The 22,095-nt window shown below is 35.9% G+C and overlaps 1 protein-coding gene across 3 annotated transcripts in view; it reads left to right on the plus strand.

Moving 5' to 3' along the window:
* ABCD3 (ATP binding cassette subfamily D member 3) overlaps positions 1–18,097 on the plus strand; it is a 32,665-nt gene extending 14,568 nt beyond the window's left edge. For 2 of the 3 annotated variants that reach the window (XM_074906601.1, XM_074906603.1), the window contains 21 exons: positions 1,424–1,525; positions 3,108–3,196; positions 4,071–4,140; positions 4,995–5,092; positions 5,733–5,856; positions 6,553–6,609; positions 7,803–7,945; positions 8,293–8,362; positions 8,810–8,879; positions 9,010–9,107; positions 9,187–9,278; positions 9,832–9,920; positions 9,999–10,071; positions 11,143–11,206; positions 11,584–11,661; positions 11,756–11,821; positions 11,924–12,013; positions 12,239–12,358; positions 12,734–12,838; positions 14,182–14,238; positions 15,001–18,097. In XM_074906601.1, the coding sequence (XP_074762702.1) occupies positions 1,424–1,525; positions 3,108–3,196; positions 4,071–4,140; positions 4,995–5,092; positions 5,733–5,856; positions 6,553–6,609; positions 7,803–7,945; positions 8,293–8,362; positions 8,810–8,879; positions 9,010–9,107; positions 9,187–9,278; positions 9,832–9,920; positions 9,999–10,071; positions 11,143–11,206; positions 11,584–11,661; positions 11,756–11,821; positions 11,924–12,013; positions 12,239–12,358; positions 12,734–12,838; positions 14,182–14,238; positions 15,001–15,078 (1,833 nt within the window). In that variant the 3' untranslated portion in view covers positions 15,079–18,097. The remainder of the gene's footprint in view (positions 1–1,423; positions 1,526–3,107; positions 3,197–4,070; positions 4,141–4,994; positions 5,093–5,732; positions 5,857–6,552; positions 6,610–7,802; positions 7,946–8,292; positions 8,363–8,809; positions 8,880–9,009; positions 9,108–9,186; positions 9,279–9,831; positions 9,921–9,998; positions 10,072–11,142; positions 11,207–11,583; positions 11,662–11,755; positions 11,822–11,923; positions 12,014–12,238; positions 12,359–12,733; positions 12,839–14,181; positions 14,239–15,000) is intronic. The other variant, XM_074906602.1, reaches the window with a different exon arrangement.
* The last annotated feature ends 3,998 nt before the right edge of the window (positions 18,098–22,095 follow it).

Raw genomic sequence — 22,095 nt, forward strand, 5'->3', positions numbered from 1 at the left:
GAATAGAGAGGAAGAATAGGTTCAGCTCAGGCATCAAATATGTTTAGTCAGATACTTCTAGAAATTTCATACATCAGACATGCTTGTCATTTCTGTTATATAAAAGCAATAATGTGTAGAGTCATGCTTCATCAGGCCTGTAGAGTAGTCTTTAGCTCTTGGGATTGCTTGGATTTTGGGGTAATAATTTTAAACTAAAATACAGCATCCTGTCTGGCTAGAATTTTTAACTGTAATTTGCACTGACATAGGTTTTTGAAAAGGGCAGGACTATAGTTGACTGCGTCCTGTGAAAAATGGGTGTAGGCTCATTCACAGAGTGTTTGGAGTAAATTTGTGTTTGCAAATTGCAAGCTTGCACTTGTTGCCCATCATGTTGCATATGTAAACAGTAAGTGAGGAGATTAAGTTGGGCTTCTCGTGCAAGTTTCTGTGGTTTAATCATCCTTGGAAATAAAAAAAATAGAGTGCTTGATATGATTGTCTGAGTTGATTAATGGTGAATCATAGACTAACTACTTTCTTTGTCTTCCCTATCCTGTCTCCCTAGTTTTTTCTTTCAGGTTTCCTAAGTATATTGTAGTATTACTATAGATATTGAAAACCTATGCTTCACATGAGTCTTGGGTAGCAAAGATAGCAGGATTAGGACTTGTTTTAAGTATGCGTGTATGCACTTTTAGTCTGTTTTCAGGCCTGAATCCTTATGTCAAACTGTGAAAGGAAAGAAAGAAAAGATACCTGGACCATTAGCTTGTTAAAAAGTATTCAGGTTAGTCAGGACAGAAGATAGGGTTATAAGGAGTAAACAATGTCACTGACCCAAATATAAAGTGTTTGAGTATAGGAGGGTTTTAAAATCTGATAGATTTAGCTCACTAGAAGTGTGTTGCACTGTTTTTTAGAAGTAAAGGAATAATAATAAATTTTGGTTCCACTTGAAACAAGTTTGGGCTGTGCAGTCAAGTTTAAACCATTGATGGTCTAGACGAATGATGGAAGACATCTTTAAAAGTACTGGCTGATCTTGTATTCTAGGGACAGGCCATGTTAAGAGATGGCATATTGCATTATAACTTGTAATTGGATGTTTTAAGGCTGTGATCTGTGTTGTTTGTATATCACTTTTAACACATTTGAAATAAATACTATTTTGTATCATGGCAGCTACTTCCTATTGTAATTTTTTTTGATAGCTTCATTCTCTTAGTTAAGATTTCTGTTAGTTGTGAGGGCATATGCTCCCAGTTCTTACGTTTCATTTAACTTGTGTGAGCAAGTCTTAAATTGGAGTGAAATACTGCAAATGCTGCAGAAGGAAGGTAGTTGTAAATAACTTGTATAGGAAAAATATCACATGAACATTTAAATAATAATTACTGAGAAAATCTCACTTTTCTTGTTTTACTTGTTCTATATGCAGCAGAAAGAGGGAAAGAAGGAGCGAGCAATGGTGGACAGAGTGTTTATTGCAAGAATATGTCGAATCCTAAAAATAATGGTACCTAGAACACTTTGTAAAGAGGTAAGAACTGCCTTCAGTCACAAATAGAAATGAGCATTTTTAGAGTCAAGTTTTCTTTCGTGATTATATCAGAATTTAAACAAAAGCATATACTTTACTTGAATAGGACAAAATTGTACTACATGTTTTAAAATAGCAAGATATTAATATAAAAATCTACATGTATGTTCAGTTGTTAGATCACTAAAAAGTTGCATTCTGGTTTCAGTTTCAATTCACTGTGAGCTAATACCTACTGTCTGTAGCATATCTTTTTAGGGCGTCCAGTTTTTGCTTGATTTGATGCAAGGTAGTGTGCTGTTCTGTGCAAGTGCTTCCTGTCTTTAAATAGCATGCTGTTCATCCATAATTTTGTTTTTGTCACATATTTAGGCCAGCCCTTATTAGAAAGTGAATTTGTCAAAAGGTCTGTTAGCATCATTTCAGGAAAGCTATTCAGGCTAGAGTTTAGCAAGATAAAATTGTTTGCCTCAGCGTCTTTCTCATGCTTTCTAGGACACAAATTTTTTTAAAAGAGCATTAGCTGACTCAGAACTTAAGTGATGAACTGTAATATATTAGGACTTCAACACAGCTCAGGCACAAAACCAATGAATTCCAATATACAGAATGTAGAGCAAACATGGCAGCCAGCTAGCCTGGATGAACAGGGACCTCTGACAACTCATTCTCAAAAAGGAGGTACAAGGTAGAAGCATGGACGAGAGTGCCTCTGAGAGTCTTGACAGAGCTGGCCTCCATCATCTTCAAAAGATCATGGCCATCAGAAGAGGTTACTGATAACCCCCCCAAAACCAAGCATCACTCCCATCTTTGAAAACAAGTATATTGGGAGTTACAGGCTCTCAGCCTAACCAGATTCCTAGTAGGGTTGTGAGTAAATCCTCGTGGAAGCTAACTTGGGCCACGTGAAGGACAAAAAAGTCATTGCAAACAGCCAGCCTGGGTTTATGAATGGCAGATCATGCCTTACTGACCTGGTTGATTTCAGTGATGAGATGACTGGCTGTGTGGATAAGGGGAGAACATAGGATGTTGAATACTTTGATTTTGAGTGAGACCTTGAGACTTAAGGTCTCCCCTAGGACACTGATAGCCAAACTGAATTGGCTGGATGAGTGGACAGTGAATGGAAAACTGGTTTGACCGTCGGGCTTAAAGGTTTATGATCAATGACACAAGGTGTGACTGGTTACTAGTGGCCCCGTTTTGAGTGGGGACTTGGAGTAGGTGACCTTCAGAGGTCCCTTACAACCTATATGACCCTACGCTTATAGCAGAAAGGTGTCTCAGAATAGCAGTAAATTCTTTATCCCTGCAGTCCTTCATCTTATAGGATGTGTCCAGGATACCTATCAACCAAATACAGCTTTTTAAAAGATGAACTTTCTCCATAAAAATGTAATCAGTATTTTATTAAAAATATTGTATGCTAATGTGTTTCCTGCAAAGTAAGCAAATGTTATATTAACTGGGGGCAGCAGAGTAATAATTTTCTGCTAGATATGGTTGGACCACTTACTAGAAAAAAGTGGTGAATTTTATCCATTGTTTAACTGTTACACTTCTATTTTTGTACTAGACAGGTTATTTGCTGCTTATTGCTGTGATGCTGGTAGTCCGCACATATTGTGATATTTGGATGATTCAAAATGGAACAGTCATTGAAAGGTATCTATAAACTTGTTATTTTTAAATATTCTTTCTCATGTTTAACAGAGAAGGTTGTCAGAACACATTCAGACATTTTATAGCTTTCTTATTTATATAAAACTGATTTAATTGCAGTTTGGTGGGGGAGAATCCTTAGATTTTTTTAAAAGAAAAAATTTAAATTTAAATCAACTGGGCTTTTCCTGCTGTTGGACACAATTTTGGTTTTTTTAACCAGAACTTACGTATTATGAGTTCTTTTGGTTATGTTTTGTACACTGAAGACTAAATCTTATGTTGATCTGAATGTCCAAGAGGGCACTTCAGAATAGTGTCATAGTGTTTCTGTGTCATAGACTCAGACATGTTGCTTGGATATTAGGACTGTTACTTCTTCCTACTGAGCTGTTTGCTCTTTAGATTAGTAAACACAATGCTTGCAGTCTTAACTGTTTTAGAAAGCGTATTCTAGACATCTGATTATTATTGTTGCTCTTGTTGCTAATTGACGGAAGTCAGAATTTGTCTTGAAGTGTAAATTCAGAATGATACTGTATGTATTTCATGAGAGACTTTCAGTGCTTTGTAGAATGGACTGCTTTGTTTCTCTCTTGTGAGAATCTAGGAAAGCAAAGAAGGAAAGGAACTGGTATTCTGTGACCATGCATGCAGTTACTGTGGGAACAGAAGGGAGATAATGGCTTAGTTTGTCACTTACCACTTAACTTAAAGAAGTCTGTCATACTTGATCCTACAGCTGATACTACAGATTTCCTCAATGATTTTTTTTTTTCCCCTCTGTGGTCCACTGAGAATTTATCCACTTAAGACATGCTAGTTTGTATTTTCTTGTTTCTCTTGTAACTGACTCTTAGCTGGTGGTCATTTACAGTGCTATCATTGGCCGCAGCAGAAAAGACTTCAAGAGATACTTGTTCAACTTCATCGCTGCAATGCCTGCTGTAAGTGCTTTTCTTGTACTGGCATTTTTAGTAGAACATATTTTAAATGTAAACTAAGAATTTGAGGAAAAGATCTCAAATGAGTGTCATAAAACTCATGCAAATGAGTTGTTCTACGTGCAGGTCTGTATTAAGGTGCATGTAATTTTCTGGCTCCAGTGTGTGCATTATCAGCATGTTTCCTTATTGATTGTCACCGTTTTTCTGGCAGATATGTTTAGGTTTTCAGGTTGGTTTTGTTGATGAGAATTTTGACTGATAGCTTAATATGCCATCTGTAGTACTGCATAATAACATCTTATGGACTGGGTGATGTTTTAACATTGTAAGTTTGGGATTCTTTTGATACCATTGAAGATGAAGATTCCTTTTTAGTCATTAATTTTTGTATTTCTTACAGCTTCTTCTGAGATTTGTTATTTTTTTAACACCCTTTAACTTTCCTTTACCTTGTCAACATCTCTGACCTTCACCAGATAGAAATAATTCTTACTACCTAATAGCTAATGTACTTGGTTTGCAATAGATTTAGAAACGAATTGATCATAAGGTAGTGGTTGTCAAATTGTGGCTCTCTTCTAGAGCTAATCAGAAGAGCTGAAGATATGCTACATGAGTGTAGTTTTATATTAAATCTTTTGATATGGTGGGATCCGCTGGGAACTGAAGTTTTGAAAAATGTAGACATTGGTCCTGCAGATGCTATATGGTTGGTCTTAGGTGTATTAGTAGTATTACTGACTTCAAGGGGAGAATTCACCTGTTCTAAAGTGTTTGCACAACTTATGCTGCAAACTGATCTAAGTGTATTAAATCTTGTTAGGTAAATATTGAAATACTGTCTCTTATTTTAGATCTCTTTGGTGAATAACTTCCTGAAGTATGGTCTAAATGAATTGAAACTTTGTTTCCGAGTAAGACTTACCAGATACCTCTATGAGGAATATCTTAAGTAAGTAACACCTTGTTAATGTCTAAAGGTTGTAAAAACTAAATTGATTAAAATCAAACCAAATCATTTTAAGTACATAGTAAGAAGGTAGCAAGGTGCTTAACAGGTTAGGTGTACTGTTTAGAAAGGCTTTTGGTTGCTATTAACTTGCAGTTAAGAATGAGTGGCTTATCCAGGTTGTATATGGCACAGATACAAAGACAGGAAAGTTGGCTCAATTGGAGCAAAAAAAACCCCACTGTACTGCTTCCAATACTGGATCAGCTTCCAGAGTACTTCACTTGCTTTCATATAGTGCTAATAATGCTGCAGACTGAATTGGATGCATGAACTTGAGTAGCTGTTTATGCCCTTCTGCACTAGATTTTGGTTGTCAGGTGTGCTGATGCGGAGTTTGTGAGGCTATCTAATGCTAAATGAAACAGCAGTGTAGAGGAGCATCGACCTGAGCTTCAACTATATGACATTCTGGAGCCTAAACAGTTCTGCAGGATTTAATGTCAGCACAAACTGTGTTGGCTCCATACAGTTAATATTTGCACTACTTTCCATCTCAGTTGTATGAAGCAGGGGTGTTCCAATTCTTTAAGATCCCAGGTAATGAATTTTTCCCTGCCACTTAGTTGTTGTTTTGTTTCAGAGCTTATACATACTACAAAATGGGAAATTTGGACAACAGAATAGCTAATCCAGATCAACTCCTTACACAGGATGTGGAAAAATTCTGTAACAGTGTAGTGGACCTATACTCGAACCTTAGCAAGGTAAGTGTTTTCAGGGAGTAATAGCTGTGGACATTTAGGATGTGATGTCAGAGCTCATAACAACTGCTTGTATTTCTTGGAGTATGGCACTAAAAAACCTATTGACGATATTGTATCGCTTCACACTGTGTGGTTTCCATGACCTCTGCTAAAGCACTGTTGCAGGTTATTATAATTTGTATTAAATTTTCTTTTAAAGAACGTAGCACGTTCTTTTGCAGTTGAACAGTGATGAGTACAATTTCTCAGCTAGTTAGGTTTTAAAAAAAACCCAAACGACTAGCTAGCTCTTAGTTATGTGCGAATATTATTTTGGGTAGGGAGGTGTGGTTGAATAAGCATTTCCCTTTGTTTCTGGTGTAAATTTTAGGGGGTTCAGATAATGAAGTTTCTACTTCATTATTCTTACTGTAGAATACTTTTTTTTTCATGCTATGTTGTTCATACAAGGAGAAGTATAAAGCAAAACACAAGATGATCTGTTCAAAAACTTCTGACTACAAAACCTGTAGTTCAGCTGCTCTAGCTTTGGGGGAGAGTGTATATGGAACATGATTTTAGCATTTAGTTTATATAATAGGTTAGCCACTATTGTGCAGAGCAATGACTGTTCTTGGGGTGGTTTATAGTTCTGGACCATTTTATATTTGTTTTTTGTTGGTATTTTAATGTTTTTTTTCTATACTTCTTTTGCAGCCCTTCTTGGATATAGTTTTGTATATCTTCAAGCTAACAAGTGCAATAGGAGCTCAGGTAAATTGAGTGGGTGTTTTAGCATTATAAGTAAGTGTTCTCTTCTTTGGTTATAGCCTTGTACCTGTTTGGAGTCTGAGGAAAAACTCTAGATGTTAATTATAGATTCATTTGTTGTTTGAAGGGGTATACTGAAAATATGCTTTTACACTTAATGTTTTGTATGCTTTAGGCTCTCTATCTTGAGGCAAGCAAAATAAAACCCAGAATTTGCAAGCATTCAATCAACAACAGTTTGAGGAAACAAGGAAGTCTTTATTTTCTTCTAGAGAGTTACTTGGGAATCCCATTTAGTACAGTATGCTTCTGGCTGCTTGTATCTTGCCTGACTTCCATTTAAGGGAGAAAGGAATTTTTCTGTTTCCTGTAGCCTCTATAAAGGAGAGCCATTCTGTGCATGCAGCTATAAGACCATGATACTTCCACACATGCCCCAGTAAGCTGAATAATTTCAGCTTAGTAAAATGATGCATTATCAAAAATATTCAGGGTTTGACAAGAAGTAACTCTGGGACACATGATGTAGATTTTGTTGAAACAGACTGCAGTAAGGCTTAGCTGAACCTAGGTAATTTTTCCAGTCTCGGATGTCTTTGCATTGTTCTCTGTAATACTTAGTTATTGCAGGCAGTGTATGCCAAATTCAGTTTACGCCTTTGGTTTTATACGCCACACTTTAGTCGTATTTAAGCATGCTTCATCTATTGAAGCTTAGGATCCAGAAGAATAAGAGATCCCTACCAGGACTTCTTTAGAGAGGCAGGAAATGTGTCTGAGATGTATGGATCAAAGAAGGGAACAGGATTTGAAATATTGACTGCTGTGACAATGTAGCAAATATAAGAGAAAAAGAAGTAGGTAAAAATGAAGAAGGGGAAATGAGGAACAACCAGGAAATTATTAATGAAATAAGCTAGGACAGTAGGACACGGAGATCACACTGGGTGATGATAAAAACCTGAGTACAAGGCTGGGATGGGAAGGATATATGAGGACAGGAGTTAGCAAAATTAGTAAAATGGTATCTACAACACAAAAGAAAGGAACGTGATGGGAATTGCAAGAGTGATTGAATTGGTAACAGTCACATGGGAGGTGAGAATCAAGGGATTCATGCTGTGTTTTTTGGATACAGATGTTGCAATTTGAGACCATCTAGATGGTAAGCTTTTATTCTTTTTTGCTATTCACAGGGTCCAGCTAGCATGATGGCATACTTGATTATTTCAGGTTTTTTCCTTACACGTTTAAGGCGACCAATTGGCAAGATGACTATTATAGAACAGAAGTATGAAGGGGAGTACAGATACGTCAACTCACGGCTTATTACAAACAGGTATTGATTTACTTGGATAGCAAGATATAAGTGACAATGTAGTACTGTGGTGTAAATGGAATCTGTATGTTAAAATATATTCAGAAAGTCTGATGCTATCAGTTCTGAGCAAAGTTCCTGCATTTTTATGCAGATTATTAAATAATCCTTATGTGCATTGTATTCCTCATTTGAAAGACAAACTGGAGTATAATAAGCTTATGTTCTACTGTTGTGAAAAAGTACAAACTAATTTCATAAGGTACCTGAAAGAGTTATATTCCCGTGTTTTATGGCTGACTTTTTCAAAGACTGTCTTTAACAAAATGAAGTTCCATTCTTTGTGGGTTTGTGGCTTTTTTTTTTAGTGAAGAAATTGCTTTTTATAATGGAAACTTGAGAGAAAAACAGACTATTCACAAAACCTTCCGTAAACTGGTAAGACTTCTTTTATCTTTTAAAATATTTTAAGCAAAACTTCAATTAATTTTATCATGGTGATTCTTGACATATATTAATATATAGATTGAGTCGTAGCGGCTTGGTGTTTATGCTGCTACAGTCATTAGATTTAAAAATAAAATAGGAGACTATAAGCAGTACACAAGTTTCTTGACAGAACAGCCTTTCTCTTGCCACTTACCTCATTTTCATCCACTGCAATTACTGTTCTCGGACTGCTTAGTTTTCAAGTGTAGGTGGTTTGATCTAGAGCGCAGGTCTTTGCCAGCAGGGACACATATGCAGTGCTTGTCAGAGCTACAGGCGTGTTGAGGTATCAGTGACATACTGAATAACATGTTTCAGATCAAATGTTTGTAAAATAATAAGACAGTAAAACAGTTACTGATACAGTTCGACCTTTTTTCTTCTTTAACTTACCAGGTGGAACATTTGCATAATTTCATCCTGTTCCGGTTCTCTATGGGTTTCATTGATACTATCATTGCCAAATGTAAGTGTTTGTCCAATGCTAATGGATTGCTATAAATAACAAAGTGCTAAACTTTCTACATGAGAATGCTCTTTTTATTTTCTTATTGCTTCAATTAATGTGTAGCTTAATATTTACTTTTAAACTGCAGACCTTGCCACTGTGGTTGGTTACCTGGTTGTTAGTCGTCCATTTTTGAACCTGGCTGATCCTCGTCACCAGAATAGTACTCATGCAGAACTTTTGGAGGTAACTATAACAGAATTAAAAGAATTTCCTGACTTTTAAGTTTTATTAGTCCACATAAAGAAACTTTCTTCTACTCTAGGATTACTACCAAAGTGGAAGAATGTTACTGAGAATGTCTCAAGCTTTGGGCAGAATAGTCCTAGCAGGCCGTGAAATGACAAGATTGGCTGGGTAAGCTTAATAGTAGTTGTGTAAAGTAATCTTACTTAAAATTATGTTCTTCCTGTTTCTCATCTCGTTTTACAAAACTGACTGTAGAATTAAAATGATCTTATGTGCTTTGTTCACTGCAGCACCCTAAAAATCTAGAAATTGAAAACATTTTATGCTGAAAACATATCTGAGGATGTGCTAATTATGTCCATTATTTGTATCTGTTATTATTTGTATCTGAATAGTAGCATCATACAATTCAAATGTTTAATTGAAAAGACATTGTCAAATGCTCATAAATCAGTTATGTATTGATTATTTACCAACTATTTTTATTTATATCTTAAGAAGAAGTGTTGTCAAATATTTGTCCATTGCAGGAAAAGGTTCTTGTAAACATTGTGAATATTGGACTACTTCAGTGCAACTTTAAAATGTAAACATTCTGTTCCTGTTTGTGTTGAATAATTTTTTCATTTTGACAGTTTAATAGAGTACTCATTAGAGCTATGGATTTCTAAAACTTCTAAAGATTAATTACTTATAGGGGTTGTTTTGTTTTGTTTTTCAGCTTCACAGCTCGAATTACAGAATTAATGCAGGTTCTGAAGGACTTGAATAGTGGCAAATACCAGCGTACTATGATATCCCAAGAAAAAGGTAGATGTGACGTAATATGCAATATGTGTGCATCTCTGTGTAGTGTTCCAGTCTCTAACACTTTTTTCTTAATTTAAGATGTAGATAAAAAGCAAGCTTTGCCTTTGATACCTGGATCTGGAGAAATAATCAACACCGATAACCTTATCAAGTATGTTTACAGAGTTTCCACAACTTCAATATTTTTAATGTAGTCTGTCTTTTAAGTCCTTCCCTCTACTACTATTAATAGGGGGTTTAATACACATTATTACAATATGCCATTCCTGTTGTACTGTACTTTATTTACAAATAATTCCACCTCACTCTCACTCAGCATTTCTACTTTGTAAAGTCCATCCTTGTCCTCACATGTTAACAAAAGACATAATATGCTGTCTGGACTTAGCCTTTTTGGTAACACTTCCTGCTGTCCTTTGGCATATGACTTTCCAGACCATTTTGTTAACACTTTATCAAATTTCTTCTTAGAAATATGTTGGTTACAGATTTTATCCCATGATGCAATTCAACTGTAAAGATCAGGGGCAAGTCTCTATTCAGTTTCAAAATACTTGCTTGTATTTCTGTATGCTTGGACAGTTCATTGATGTACTCAAGTAGCCATCAGCTCTTCAGTTCTTTACAGTCTGAGGAGCATAGTATTGACATAGTAGTACTACTTAAAAGCATAAAGTAAGGCCAATTAAGAGATTAAATAGCCTCAATCTGGTCAATGTGGAAAGCAGATAGTGGAATAGAGGGGAAGTGGGTGAGGAAGAGGGCAAGGAGAAAGGAGATGATAGAGCTATTTTTGTTACTTTATTAAAAACAGCCCCCACCCCCCAAAAAAAAAAGGCAGGAGGAAGGTGAGCAGAGAAGTCATCCATTGTGTATCCTAGAACTAATGGAACACACTTCTACAAGCAGGTTTAAAATGAAGTGTGTCCTTAAATGTGGGTTTATATCCACAATATGTTTTGGAGACCAAAGGCTTAGAAGGATTCAGAAAACAAATAAGGAAAACAAAATAGATCTGTAGATGTTTGTTAAATGCTGAGGTCCCACTTTTGGTTCAAGAATTTCCTTAGCTGTTAATAGTTGGAAAGTGGGCTGGTGTACTGAATGAAGTACTGCTGAAGTCTTGCCATATTCCTTAAATCTCTGAGTAAGCTTGCAGTATTAACTGATTTTAGGCAACTGCTCTTTTTTTTTTTTTTTTTTAATGTTGCAATACAAATAGGTTTGATCATGTTCCGTTGGTGACACCTAATGGAGATGTTTTGATTCAAGACCTTAACTTTGAGGTAAGTTTTTTTTAATATCATAGAAAATTACATTCATATAAAATTTTAAAGTGAGTATGATAATTTCAGAGGTAATCTGATTTATAAAAAAATGCAAATAATATCAGGGAGGTACTCATGGTGTGTTTAAATCTGAACAAAATTAATCATATTAGGTAAAAAAAAGGCAATAAGCTATTTTCCAAAAAAAGGTTTTTGTTAAAAGTGTTTTCTTCCAGCTGTAATTGGGAAAAAAAATTTTGGTGGAAATTACTCATTGTAATGTCAGAAAGTACTGTGTACAAGCCTGTAAGGATACCAGCTTGTCTTATTCTTTGTAGAAGCTTTCAACAGTGCTTTCTTACCACCCTTTTAATGTGTTGGCTTTGCATTTTTAGGTTCGATCTGGTGCAAATGTTCTCATTTGTGGGCCAAATGGGTGTGGGAAAAGCTCACTTTTTCGTGTCCTTGGTGAGGTAAGGGAACTTTTTAAAATAAACAGGGGAGAATCCAAAGCACTATTGTAATTGGGCTTTTTTTGGTCAAGTTTAAATCTTTTTCTTGTTGCAGCTGTGGCCTTTGTTTGGTGGGCGTTTAACAAAACCTGTAAGAGGAAAGTTGTTTTATGTTCCCCAGGTGAGGCAAAGTACTTTAATTGACAATACTGTTCTCTTTCTCCCTACTTTGACTGTGCTTAGAAATATCTGACATACCTTTTTGTTTCTAACTGTATCTCAGAGACCATATATGACTCTTGGAACTCTCAGAGATCAAGTTATATATCCAGATACTTTAGAAGATCAGAGAAAGAAAGGGATTTCTGACCAGGTAATAATAATTATTTCATTAACACCTTGTCTTGCCTAAGATGAGTAATGCTTCAGATTTAAAAATACTGAAACTGCTATTAAAACCACTGCATTTAGTTTGTTTTTAATATTTATCAGGATTGATAGTACACCTGTGTAATAGTATAACCCTTTATAACCTTTTACAGTTGTTTCTTTGTTAAGTTCACTTAAGGTCTCTTTGCCTTTCCTGTTCCAATAAAAGGTGCTGAAGGAGTACTTGGATAATGTCCAGTTGGGTCAAATCTTGGAACGTGAAGGAGGCTGGGACAGTGTTCAGGACTGGATGGATGTACTCAGCGGGGGAGAAAAACAGAGAATGGCAGTATGTCTCAAAACCATAAATACTTGTTTGTTCTTTGTTTACCAAATATTAATACTTAGAAGAAATCCCCAAAATGTGAAATACCTGAATACTGAGAAAACAACATAAACCAGTGTTTATTGTACTTAAAATTTAATAGGAAATGTTGACCTTTTACCGTGTCTTACACTTTGATTCTATAAACAGAAGTTCTAAAATACTTGTTTTTCAAAAAAAAAGTGAAGATAATATATAGCTGTCGGATTTTCAGGCTTCAGTGGTTGCCAACTTAAAAGAAATTCCCTTATCACAGTAAACTAATTCTTAGTTAACTTCTAACACTGCATTATTGGTTGTAGTTCTGTATCCACAGTACCTTTTTGGTTTGCATTTCAGATGGCAAGGTTATTCTATCATAAACCTCAGTTTGCAATTCTGGATGAGTGCACCAGTGCTGTTAGTGTTGATGTAGAAGGCTACATTTACAGCCACTGCCGAAAGGTAAGTTCTTCTATTTTTAGAATTATATCTCTGTATGTTAAAAAGGTGCACTCTTCCTTACATCTAGTGCAGATTAAAAATAATAATTATAAAAAAAGCTTAGAAGGGCATGCAAGAACCCTCTATACACACTAGAATTCAGTAATTGTTTTGTACATCTAAATTGTCCTAAGACCACGTGGCCTCTGTATATCAGAGAACTGCTACTAACTGCTAAGTAGCCTTACTTTTCCATATAAACTTCTAGAATGTCAAATGAGGATCAAATAATCTAAAATTCTATACTCTTTTGTTAGAGAGGTTTCTTGTGGCCAGGGCAACAGAAGTGAAGGGTTGGAAGTTAAAAATTCCATCTACTTTGAGATAGAAAAGCCAAGAACATGATATTAAATAGTTTTCTTCTTCTTCCTTTCCCTCTTATACTCACCATTTCAGATTCTACATAGTGCCATGTGAAATATCAGTAAGATTCGATTTCACACCCCTAGCCTGGGAAAGAATGATCTTGAAATGACATTAATTATTGAGTAGCAATGTTCTCAGAATGGTAATGGAGCAAAGCAGTGCATCCACTGAAATATGTGCTTGAAACTTGAAGTGGGAACTTAAGGAGCCTTCTGTAGTAGTAAATTGACACTAGATGAGGACTCTGGAGAAGAATGGACATTATTTCTTTAACTAATGTTACCACATTAATATCCATACCCTGACAGTCTTCTATGTCTGTTTTGCATATACTTGTTATTCTATTAACTTGCATGTTCATTTGTACTTTTGTTTTAATTACTGTTGCTGAGTGGCTAATGCATGTTACTGAAAAACAGAATTCCTGGTTAAGCTGTCTTTGCAGAAAGAAAAATGTTACCCTGTTTTATCATCACCATTTTGTCCTTTAATTGATGCTACTGTTAGGGATGCATAATTAACGGAGTTGCAAGAAAACAAAGGAAGATTATTCACCTTTAAGTTGTCCCTTTAAGTTTATAATTCATTAATAGCTTTTGTGGTTTTGCATTTTTTATTGTTACAGTAGACTTCCAATCACCAGGTTTGTTGATTTACCTGCTTCCTACCTTAACTCCTTTGCCTGGTTCATTCTACATTTTGCCAAATCATTAGGAGCAAAGGAATGGTGAAATCTTTTAAGAAAGATAAATCCCTTCTTTTTTCTTTTTAACTGCAAGATCTTGTGTTAAGGCTATGTAGGTATACTGTTAATAATAGAATCTGGAAGCTTGTGTTTATAAATTTAAGCTCTTCAGCTGATACCATGCTGAAAAATAAATAGCACCTAACTCATAAGAAAAATTAACTGCTTTCTTGTGTGTATTTTCTTTATGTAGGTTGGCATCACTCTTTTCACTGTCTCCCACAGAAAGTCACTCTGGAAACATCATGATGTATGTAGTCTTTGCTTTGGCTAAGGTTATCTGTAGGTGGTAGGGGGTTTTGTTGTTTGACTTTGTATTAAATTGACTTTACAATACAAGGTGTTCTCATTTTACATCCTAATAGGTCATGTTCTGTCTTTTAAAAAATGTTTTATTTTCATAATCCAGTTGCACTATTTGAAATATTCTTATGCTGCTATTTATGAAGGGGAAAGTGATCAAAAATCCTTAAATGTACTAGTAAAAGTAGGCTCAAAAATATGAAAGGCTCACTAAATACTTAAGTCATCTTTCTTAGCCTCAAAAAAACCTTTGAACCAGATTCCACTAAGCAACATGGAGTTTTTGCTTTCAAGATACCTAATGTGTCTACACATTTTAAAAAGTTAATCTCTAATACATGGTCGTCTTTTCTTCCAAACTAAGACTTTACTCTTGTTATTACCTTTTTTTGCAGACAGACTGTATGTATGTGAATTAATACACAGGGATGAATGTGTACCTTAAGTATATTGTCACAAACTCCGAGACAGCAGTGTTAAGTTTAGGTGTGACCATTAGCAGACTGATGGATGATATGAAAAAAAGCTACTATGGTGTCACATTTTTTTAGAGGCAATTGAATATAATGAAACATGAGATGGGAGAGACTTGTCCTCTGGCTAGCTGAGTTTAAGATTTTGCGTTAAAACTACTTCAAAAAATAATTTATTTAGGCATTTATAGACCTAGAAACTTTTAGGTGGTTGATAACATGTTCTTTTGTTTCAGTTTTACTTGCATATGGACGGCAGAGGAAACTATGAGTTCAAGAAAATAACTGAAGACACAGTTGAATTTGGATCTTAAAGTCATGAACTGAACTGCTACAAGAGACTGATGATTACAGGAAGCGTGTAGATTGACAGACATTGTACACTAAAACTACTCGGCTTGTTTTTTAAACAAAGTAACTAGGATAACCCAAAACAAGCTGTTAAGCGTTTACTATTATGTAGGATATTGCTAATTGTGTATATGTTGGTTTAATTATTGATATGTACTAAGAATGTCCTTATTCTTGTGGTTTAAAAACCTGCCTAAATTAAATTGGGCTTAAATCAGTGTAACCTGATTCATCCTGGGATGCAAACCATTTGAAATCAGCTGATTTGACTTTTGTAGACCTTCTTTCCCTTCAGTGAAAAACCCTGTTAAAATTAGGGTTGCTACCTCTCTTATTCCTGCGAAGCAGTCTTGGATTTTTGCTCTGTTCTATGCATATTTCTGAGTTATGTCACATGGTGCAGGACATTTTCCCATCGTCAAGTCTGTGCCCAGTTAAATGGAAGAGCCTTTTCCTTGACCAAGCCTTGTGATGAAGCCAATACACCCTTGCTGATGGTTGGACTGAACCTAAAAGACAGAACTGATTCCTTCTGCTAAAAAAATTAAGCTTGTCCTTTGCTGGGTTTTGGATTCTCTTTAACATCTGTCTGTCCATGCAATTCTCTCTGCTGCTCAGCAATCCATTCTCTCTCAATTTAGCAAGAGCTTTATCCACCCCCCACTCCAGCCACCCTTTTTCTGTCAGAGAAGTACTATGGTAATGAATAGTTCAGAGGAGGTTGAGGGAGGAAAGGTCTGACCAAAAAAAAAAAGGGAAAAGACAAGTGATGTTCCTTGTATCAAACAATCTTGTGCATGTTTTCAGTTCTGATGAAATGAATGACTACCACAAGTAGAAACACAGAAAAGAATGTTAGTCCAGTCATTATACTTTTGAAATCAGTAGGGGTTAGAATGGACTCAAAAATGTTAATCTGTGAAATAGCAAAACTGTTATTGGTCCTTTGTGTGTTCAGTCCTGTAATACAGCAGTTGCTTTTTCTGAGTTCTTCCTTTCTCCCTCTTCAAAAAATTGGATCTCCTCATGGTTTTAGCTGTCCTTCCAATCTGAGTTTTAAAGTAAGTGATAATGGTACTTAACTGTTTGGTCTTCTAGGCTGTGAAGCCTAAAATGACGCTTTCAGTCTTCACGTTTATTCTCTTACTGGTCATGAGGTATCATGATTTCTGATAAAGAGTATTCACCAGTGATTCTTGTTGTCAGCTAAGGGTCTCTAGTCTCTGCTTGTTTTCTTGTTCCAGCTGCCAAATCCCCTTGAAGAAACCAAACTCTTAAAATAGTTTACTGTAACCGTTTTTTCCATACAAAATGATTACTGTGGTTGCTGTGTGACTTTGACAAACATGAATGTAGCAAGGTGATTTTTCTGATCAGGGCATAGGAAGGTATAACTCAAACTGGATTGCTGCTTAGGCTTTAAAACAAAAATTTACAATACCTGTTGTGCAGTGAAGGTCTACTAGTTTTTTAGTGTTCCATGTAAGATAGAATTATAGGAATGCACTACATGAAGGCATGCATAAAACATGCAGTAAATCTGTTCTTTGTGCATCTTTTATCAAGGGTTTAGATTAAAAACAAACCCAACCTTTTACAAAATGGATGTGTACTTGGATGCACTGCTGTCTGTTCATTTTTACCCAATTTGATTACTCATCTTTCACATTGAAATTGCTGCCTGTTAATATTTTTCCCTTTTATCCTAGTTCTTGCCCATACCTATCAGTACTAGTACTCTTTCATAGTACTCAAATGCAAACGGGTATCTTGGTATAATAATCTAGCAACCGCAGTAGATTCATAGTATAATGCATCAGTGAAAATCAAAGAGCCTCTCAGAAGTGTGGCGTACTCAAAAGAATAAGGTACCAGAATAAATTTTTGTGCTTGGTGCACTAGAAGACAAATAGATATCTCATTTTACTAATTTTTTTTCTGTTCATTCAGATTCTCACATCAGCCATAATGTAGCAGTTAGCAACATACTCTGTGAGGTGTGGTAGTCTTTTTTTAAATTGTAACCGTGAAAATAGGGATGCCGGATAGTTTGTTGTGGGTTTGTTTTTGGTTTGGGGGTTTTTTGCACAAATGCAACTTCTACTCTTGGAAGTGATGTTTTAATAGCCTTTTAGAGAGACAAAGAAAAAAAAGTCTCTACAATGAGAAAGTTGCTATTATCCTTGTGACTAGGACAGACTTTGCAGTGGAGTAGTGAACTTGGGATATTTTAATGTATTTTTAACACTGACAAGCAAAACCACACACAACACACTTATATAGCAACTTAGCCACCGATCCCAAGGTACTTTACAAGTCAGTTGGTTAATAACAGAATTTTGTGTCATCTCAAATTTATTTTAAAAACTAAAAATAGAAATTTAAAATCCCAGCTCCGTAACCAAGGAGGAATATCTTTGCCTTTAGATACCATGAAGTTCATTGAAACTGAGGATGCTGGCATCTCCTTAGGGCCAGGACTTAGTGTTTCTAAATATGCTGGAAGGAAAGAAAAATATTCTGCGCTTGATTGTAAGAGAGGCTTATAAAGAAAGTATAAAAAAGAATGTTTTAGAATTATATTCTTAAAAGGCCTTACATTTAAGTATTTTGAGATAGGCTTGGTCTAATGAAAGATTGTTAAAAATCTAATTAAAATGATCCAAGTCTCAGTTCTGTTGCAGAATTGCACTGTGATACTGTGTTTTAGCTGTTGGGTCTTTTTAATAGCACAAGTTGGAAGTCTGTAAATTGGAATTCTGAACTATCTTAGTAAGACAAAGTACTGATGAATATTTTCAGTCTCAAACTGTTGGTGCTTTGAAGATGGTACTGGTAATAGTCAGATGGCTGCATTTCAGCAGTGGTGGGAAACATTCCTGTATGTAAATACTGTAAAGTGCTTTGGAGGGGGAAATGGCGCTATATAAATGTAAGACATTAAGTGCCTCTGAAATAATAATAAATCTAAAGATAAAATAATATCTAGGCTTTTTATGTTTCTTGATGATGTGATTAGGAATTTTGTAACAACACAGTGAATTCATATTCAACATCCAAGTTACTTAATGAGCCAACTAACTTGTGTTCAGGTTATAAAGTCTGTAATAATGTGTGAAATTCACCCTGGAATCAGCCAGATTATGCCATCCAGTTGAAGTACTGAGCTCATGTTTTTTTGTTAAGCCTACAAGTTATGTACTTAGAGCAGCTGGATTATAGGTGTGTTAATCTGTTTTAAGTCTGTACTGATTCTGAGCTCTCTTCTCTCTCCTTTGTCCACAGGACATTTCTTTTCCTTTCAAGTTTATTGATTTTGGAAGGGTGCAGGCCTGAATAAGGTTAACATAATGTCAGTATTTAATGTAGTAATTCTTTTGAGTGCTCCTTAATCTTTCTACTCTGAGAAAAATAGACTAATCACACTCTACCTTTATTGTATTTGTGATTTTTAGTGTTCTTTCCTTTGTTGTGTGGGAGACATACAAGCTATTGGGTTACTTGAAACTCAGTAGTGTAAGAGTGAAACTAAGATATGCTTGAATGAACTGATTTTAAGGGTCTTCTCTTGTTTAATGCTAATTAGTACTAATTTTTTCTTCTCTTAGTTGAGATTAGTTGTGCAACAAGTGTGTTGTGTGGCATTCTTAAAGGGTAGAGCTCCCTGTGAAAGGAAAGGAGCTACCTTTGAAAGGTTGCTCCTCAACCAAGGATGCAGTCTAAAAATCTGTGTCATTCAACTTAGCTGGAGAGGAAAAAAAAGGAACTTCTATGTTGTGAATGTGTTGTTTAATACTTAATTCTAATACTTTAATATTTAGAGCATTGTGAAGTTTGTTACTTGTTCAAGTCTGGGTTCTCAGCTATCCAAATGCTTGGCATGTATACCTCAACACTTTAATGTAGAGGAAAAACATCAGTTCTTGGAATGGTAGAACTGAAACCACGGAGGAACACATTCAAACTCCTTTTTAGGGATCAATCCAGCATCTTTTGAGGATATTCAGTAGACTTGGTCCAGTATTTCTGAATGTTTACTAAACCTCCAGACAGCTATCCCTTCTCAGCACAAAATAAGCTTTCTTGACAAAGACTGTTTGGGAGGTGTTAGTGCTTTCTACAGGACTAGCATGAGACCAGAATAAGCTGCAAGATGAGCACAGCATCACTGTGAACCTTTGTCGTCTTCCTCTTCCATCCCAAGTGCAAAGTGTGCTTCACTGCATAATGACTATTTTCTTACCAAGAAAACCCCAGCAGGAAATGCGCACAAAAATACAACCTACCTCTGACCCTTGTAGTTCTGGGAAAAGTTAGCAGTGTAAGCTGCCTCCTAGCTGGTATGCATGTTGCAGAGATGGTTCTTGCCCAAATATGGCACAGAGGAGTAGACACACCTGGCTGGACAGCCCAAATACAAGGTTACATTTGGAAGTGACTTACTTGTACTACAAGAAAATTCGGGAAGTATTGCCACTTCATTAGCTCTGTACTATATATACTACAGAAGATGACTAGTGAGAAACAAAGCAGCATGGAGTGCTGCCATGACACTTCCTTGACAGGCTTTTCAATTAAATTGCATTTAGTATTGACAAACTACTTGCTATGCTTCAGCAGAACAGGGAATTCGGTCTTCATGTTTCTGAAATCTATAAAGAAGAAATATGCTGTGGCTTAGGACTGGAGAGAAAAACCTAATTTAGTGATTTTTTCCATAGAATTCAGCTCTGCACACTCAACAGATAACGGTGTGTCACCTAATCCTTGGTGTTCTGAAGTGGTCTAGAAATATGAAAAAAAACATTAAGATTGCCTATCATCAATATAGGAGTTAAAAATCCATTATTAAAGCTTATATATAAATTGTCATATATACTACAAGATGTCCATGATAATGTTCATCTGAAATCCCACTGTGAAAAATAGTAGGGCAAAAATATTACCTTGGTTTTATACAAAAAATAAACTGCAACTTTTATCTGTTGAGAAGAAAATCAGTAGTGTACAAGTCCAAAATTCTGCTTATAAAGCTGCTGTTAAAAACACTTATTTCTATTTATAATGTATTTGCTGCTTCATTAGGTGTAGATACCAGTTGGCTTGTGCCAGTCCCTTTCATGAGCATGGAAAGAGGTTCCTTGGTTTTATGTATCAGTGATGTGCTGCTCTTTTGGGAGGAGGTTGGTTGGTTGGGTTTTCCTTTCATATGTTGTGGTTCCAGGCTCTTGCTAGTGCTCCGGATACAGTCAGATTTTTATTAATGCCTTAAACTTCACCTGGAAGTTTAGAGTAGCTTTGTACATTACAGGTTTCTGTATGTTTGTTTAAATGTCTGATGAAACCCATTCTGTTGTGTGCATTCAAGCATAAGATGAAAGTGGTTTCATCTTAAAACAGAAATAAAACCAAGCTAGGTTACTATGAAAGCAATTTGTCTTTTACGTTAGAACCCTCGAAAGATGTTATCTTCAAGTTACTCAGCCATTTTTGAATGGCTGCATCGTTTTCTTTCCTTGCATGCAAAAGCAGAGCCAAATGACAGCCTGGAACTTCACAGACAGAAGCTGTCTTAAGGGAGTAATTTGAAAAATTGGACAGATTCAGAGTTTAAATAGAACAATATGCCTAAATATCTGGTGAAATACCATGGGGATTGACTTTGGAAACTCAAGACATTTTCCAGTAATCCCGCAATGAATGCAACAGTGCAAGAGTAATCGTCCAACTGGCATTTTAAAATAGGAAGGAAGGGGAAGTTGGACACTCCACTTCTGTGGAATGTATCTTTTTCAAACCAGACTTAACAATCACAATCTCTGTTGCCCTGGTTAGAAACCTTCACTCTTGGTGGCCTTTGGCAAGTCTGAACCATGAAGATTCGATACAATTGCTTTTACTGGCAAAAGGAGCTCTTGTGTGTAGGGCTCAGCCCCATTCCCTGCCCTGCTTGTCCACAAACCAATATCCTTATTCCCCACCCGTCTCTCATTCTGGGAAACGTCATCCACGCATGATGCTGCACCAAAATAGAACAGAATTGGAAAAATGAAGTCAATGCTGTCTAGACAAAACTAAGACTGCTGAGATTGGTTTACTTAGATAGAAATAGGCAACTCCACCTACATGCATAAGCAAGTTTTCTGCATTAAAATAACTTCAGAGTTTGGCACAAGTCAATAATTTTTTAATCTTGACTATAGAAAGTTTGGGTAAAACTACTCTGGAAAAGACACTCAACGTATGCAATTGAAGAGGCATTCTTCTATGTAACCAACTACATCCTTTCCCTTAGACTGAGTGGTTTAGTGCAAGCAGGTACTAAAGCCCATTTGAATAATTTTAATCATTGTGAATCATGACAAAGTCAGTAGTGTGATGATGCTCCCCAAAATAAGCTAGCCTTTGTTTATTTACTTTATTGTGGTTTTCTACTGCAGGAATGTATTTGTACAAAAGCAACAGAGCTTTTGTCAGAAGCTGCTAATGTGACAGTCAAACTGAAAAATAGTGAAGTACCTATAAAGGGGCAGATAAGCTGGCATATTTGGGAAAATAATGGTTAAAAGAAAGGCATATGTGCTGGAGGCTTGTTAAAACTCAGATGCAATTTTATATATTGCAACAGGACTTCCCTGGAAAGCCAGGAACCAGTGGCAAGTTTTTTTTTTTTTTGGAGCTTACTAGGGAATTAAGGGCCAAGGTTAAATCTACATACTGACATTTTTTTTTTAACCTACAAATGCTAACTAGATAATTTAAAAGCTTAGATTCTTTTTTTTTTTTTTAATAAAATAGTTGTATTTGTAATAGTCTTAAGTAGAGAATTTTGGAAAGGCTGCTTGAGGTTAGTGCTTCAATGTTCACAAAAATCTCTTCATGCTTAGGCTGTTACCTCTGTGAACTTCCTCAAAGGCACAGGGGTGTATCAATGCTGCTGGGATAGAAGGTACTTGAGTAGGTGGGTCTGATAGACAGTA

Source organism: Athene noctua, chromosome 5, assembly GCF_965140245.1.
Source record: "Athene noctua chromosome 5, bAthNoc1.hap1.1, whole genome shotgun sequence".
NCBI lineage: Eukaryota > Metazoa > Chordata > Aves > Strigiformes > Strigidae > Athene > Athene noctua.